Source organism: Rhopilema esculentum, chromosome 3 (genome assembly GCF_057945365.1).
Source record: "Rhopilema esculentum isolate cy_ngs chromosome 3, ASM5794536v1, whole genome shotgun sequence".
Classification (NCBI taxonomy): Eukaryota; Metazoa; Cnidaria; class Scyphozoa; order Rhizostomeae; family Rhizostomatidae; genus Rhopilema; species Rhopilema esculentum.
In genome coordinates, this window is record NC_142817.1 from 6,163,003 (window position 1) to 6,167,832 (window position 4,830).

At 35.7% G+C, this 4,830-nt stretch overlaps 1 protein-coding gene across 1 annotated transcript; it reads left to right on the plus strand.

The window, feature by feature from the left end:
* Nucleotides 1-323: 323 nt before the first annotated feature.
* On the plus strand, nucleotides 324-4,135 carry LOC135692913 (protein CFAP276). Its single transcript, XM_065211254.2, has 5 exons — nucleotides 324-498; nucleotides 866-997; nucleotides 1,638-1,753; nucleotides 3,300-3,418; nucleotides 3,866-4,135. Exons 1-5 carry the CDS (start codon nucleotides 424-426, stop codon nucleotides 3,934-3,936), a joined length of 513 nt encoding a protein of 170 aa, XP_065067326.1. The 5' UTR covers nucleotides 324-423; the 3' UTR covers nucleotides 3,937-4,135.
* The last annotated feature ends 695 nt before the right edge of the window (nucleotides 4,136-4,830 follow it).

Below are 4,830 nucleotides of genomic sequence, written 5' to 3' on the forward strand. Positions count from 1 at the left end.
AATACTTTTTGAACGTAAGTGTATTTTCATTGGCTTGGGATGAAATAGCCACACGCAACGTACCTTGTACAAATATATTTACTACATTCGAGAGAAATTGAAAATCTAAGCAAATTGATGTTCCCAAAAAATTTTAAATGACCTTACACAGAATATGCATTCAATTCATCTCCCTGCTGCACAGAGAGTCATGATGGGTGTCTATACCGTTTGGAACCTGCTAGAGTTTGTTAGGCTCCCTTGGCTCCTGTACATAACTGTACATTGAACCAAGTGTGAAGGGGAGGCTAGTCTCATTTGGAAAATGTTGCTAATAGCAACACACCTGTCACTACAACAATATAATTTCTATAGCAGTTTAGTTAATTTAACAACGAGACGTTACCAGACAGACAAAATATTAGCTCAACAAGTAGCCCAAAAATGCCACGGGATCCTTATCCTTTTCCAAGATATGAAAATGACACAGAATTTGCTGGACAGAAAGAAACATCACAGGTACCTGCATCTTGTTAGAAGTTTTCTTTGAAAGGGTCGTCGTGTAATCATAACCCAATATGTATGGATTTCCTAATGATCATAGATGTTATTGTGATGCAGTGAAAACCCTATTCCTTTAGTGTTTAATAAGCCAATTAAACGTCTCGTATCTTATGTTCCATTACTGTCTTATAAACAGCTTGTGGTTTGAAGGAATCGTTCCTCATTTCTCCCATGCCAAATGTCTGTTGTCACGAAACCACAACACAGTTTTAGCACATAACTACAGACAGTTTCACATGTAGGAGGCTTTTACAGTACCGTGTAAGGTATTTTGCAACTGTTGCAGACAATTTTTAACCTGAATTGTTTTGTTATCTTTCAGGTGATTCGACATAAGCCAAACAAAGCTACAAAACTTCATAGTCACGTACCAGATGATCGTGCGTGGGATAGACTTTATCAAACGCAAACTCTAGCAAGTACCAGAAGAAAAGTTTTCCACCACGACCCACAGGTAAAATTGTAGTCTTACTCTAAAGAACTAAGTATTTATTTTTAAATAAAACTTTGATAAATTGCAACACATTTAATCGAAAATTGACAAATACGTCTCACATCAGACAAAGTGAGAGTTAAGTTTTGAATGAGGGGGCTAAATCTCAATTTTCTTACAAATCCTTACAGAGTAGCAAAGAGATTTTTCAAAAGATCTGTTGCTTTTAGGGGACATAACCCCCTACCCCCTCAGTAATTCTCCCTGTATCACATTCAGAAAAGCTTTATATTTCATACCAATCAAAAGATGAAATATTCCAGAAAACTTTCTTTGAAATTTTTTATGATATAAAAAACAACCTGGCCAGTTAAAAGAGCTGTCAGTACTATAAGACATGAATCAAAAACAACTGAATCAACCTTTTTTCATTACCAAATCAACAAAGTTCCTTTTTTTATAAATTTGTTATATGATAATGAGATTTGCAGTCCTGCAGAAGTTCGGTTCAAGATTTATTTTAGCTTTTAAATTAATAAAATTTTTGAGATATTGATTGCTTGTGATGAAATTCCTGCAACCAAACTTGTTAGAAACAAGGCAACTGTTCTCCAATTTTACTTTTTTAAACAATATGTCATTTTGCTATTTTTATTTTTAGGCTCCTAACGATGCTCTAGATTTTGTAATTAAATCAAAATATGATCACCACAACGAATTCCTGAGATCAAAGGCAGAAACTTTTTTCCAACCTGAAACACTTGGAATCCCCCTTGGGTGAGTTTTGAAGCCTTTTGTGTTGACAGAAAAGTAAAGCAACATAAGTTTCAATTGTATCTCTAAGCAAATGAATTAGTAAACAACATCATCTGATCATTTACTGAATAAGTTTGTTTGTGAAACATGTAATTGTCATCATTCAAACAACTGTGAAATGCTTTGTAAAAAAACAACAATAAATCACTATGCAGCTGAGGAGTGTTGACATATTTTCATTTCCCTCCTTCTTGTATCAATTTGACACAATACACCATAACTGCATTAAAATGCACACAATTGGCTTTACAAAACCTTCATTTTGCCGGAACCTCACTCTTTTTCAACATGAAAACTGTTGAAAAATTAAACAGAACCAACCTCACAAACCACAAAAGAATAAAATTACGGAGTTTTCATTTATCTTCAAATAAGCTGGATTAGATTTACTCTTTTCATTGCAAGCCACTTACTTAATCTGCTTCATTCTTTTGCTTCATCTCTTGTCTTAAACATGTTACGAACCAAACCCAACAACCTGTTATATGGCCTGTAAGCCTCTAAAAATGAGGGACAAGTTGGCCTTTTGTGTTTCCAAAGCATTTGCCTGATTTTCAGCAATATCATGCCATTGTTGCTTTTTGATCCATATGTCTTTATCATTTTTACAGGGGGCAACAGTCCAAGCCCTTCTGGCCCAAGAAGTGTAGTGCAAGGAGCCCTTTCCAATGCCCAGAAAGGAGTTGAATTCTATTTTTGCTTTTTGCAAAAATCTGACCCCCCCCCCCTGTTCTTTTAAATGTATTTTCGGAAAATACCTCCCCACAGTCTTTGAGTCAAAGTGGTTACAGAATAAAGCGCTTTTAAAATTTCCACAATCAAGCGGCCTTTTTCACAATGACAAGGGTAATTATTTTTTAATGGAAGCTCCCTACCCACATTGAAAACTTTGCTTCTTGCACGGACAAGTTTATTTTAAAAATTTGCGACTGCTCACCTGAAATAGTGCATATGTAGAAAATTGCAGTGTTGATAATGTAAAATGTTATTAACTAGGGATTTTACGCGGCCAATATGCAAAAAGGCGCTGATTGAAAATTTCATGGTTCCTGCTATATCATCATACGTTACGCGAGCTTGCGTCGGTCTAAACTGTGAACATTTTAAGAGGCTGTAGTTAGTATATAACGGGTTTTGCTTGTCACAAAAGCTTGTACTCAGTGAGAGACTGACAATGTATGTTTGGTTTCGATGACAGCCCCTCTCCCCCCTCCAACTTGCATTCAGAGGCACCCTATTTTATTCTATTCTATTCTATTCTATTCTATTCTATTCTATTCTATTCTATTCTATTCTATTCTATTCTATTCTATTCTATTCTATTCTAAAGTTTTTAAATCACGCGGAAACTTCGCCGCTTTTGTCTCTAATTTTTCGCAACTGCACATAACGGTATGTAAGCCATTTGCTATTGAACGAACTTTGAACACTTATATTTATGTTGAAAAGACCACAAACATTTTTAATTCATGCAAAAAATAATTCATTAATGATGTTTCTATTATAGCCGTCAGCTTAAAAACAAACCGCCACCTCCGCCACCAGTTATTGAGCCCGAAGATATAGTCCTGCGAAAGTCGATTGGAACGAAGAAAGAAAACATTAACAGCATTAACGGTGCTATCGGTGAGTGAGTCTTTTAGTTGCGTAGAGGCCTGGGGATGATATACGTCATTCTGCTTGTCTGATAGTCAAGATCTTTCAGTTTTAAATTCACGTATTACAAAGACACAAGTTGCGTGAAAAAAACTAACAACAACAAGTTTGCCGAACAAATGTATAAAATATTATCTTGTTTTAATTAATGCAACCTTTGGGAGTTTCCATACTATGGTGAATTGAAAACAGGTGCAAGAGGTATGAAAGGGATGTCACGCCCTCAGCCTTTACAGATAACAGTCGTGGATACAGTTGTTTTCAAAATAAAACAAGTCTGTTGCAACTGTTTCGTGCGTTTTAATAGCAGTGATGTAAAAATCGAAGGTGTGTTGCACAGTTTCAACACTTTATTTACAAAACTGCAGTTTCATGTATATACCGATCAATATCATAATTTCTTAAATTATTACACAGCAAGTCACCACAGCGCTGCAACAAACGGAGGCTACTCAAGAAAGGATGATGGAGGATTCTACACGTGCTAATCGAAATTCAAAACACTGTGATTCTGGCAAACTGAATAGCCTTAAGGCTAATCATAAATTAACCAGGATGGCATCATAGTTATAACATTTTATGATTTATTGTTGTAAAAAGGAAGTGATATAAACTTTTCCTATTTTTATACAAAAGTACGATTTTCTTTAAAGATTTTTAGATAAAATACAAGTGGCAAAGCTTTCATCGCTGTTACCTCTTTCACATCCACACCCTTTCATGCTCTTCAAAAATCACGAACAAGTTGAAAAAGTTTTTCCACAGCCCCCCCCCCCCCCTCTCCTTAGAATGCTGCTAGGATTTCAATATTGTATTTTGCTACTTGTTTTGCACATAAAAGGGACCTTGACTGAGAAAATCACAGGGGAGGAGAAAAGAATTAAAAAGCAGCGTCAATAACTCAGGGGTTAGTCAAATTAAACACAATCTACGTGTGGCACGGTTTTTGGGCTGAGATGCGTTTTGATAACCGAATGGAATCAGCGTCCCAAAAGCTATTGGTTTCCTGATAAAGTAAAATAAGCTTCATATACGCTTTTATGGTTACAGTTAACCGGTAAGTATAACTGATCAATGATTAGGTCACTGATTACATCACGTATTATGAATGCTTGGCAATGATTGGTTGATCATGTTGATAAGGTATGATAGGGACTGATTAATGTAGGAATGGCTGATGTGCTCATTACTATCTGAAAGTTTCAAGACAGACACGACTTTTTTGACGAAGTCGCAGACATGTAAGACAACCTTACAAGTATATAGAGAGTCTTTGAACCTTTGACTAAAAGCAGAAAGAGCTAAACCGAAACAAAACAATTAAAGATCACAAACTGTAAAGAATATTACAACAGAGGGAAACATCATCTATTCTCATCCCT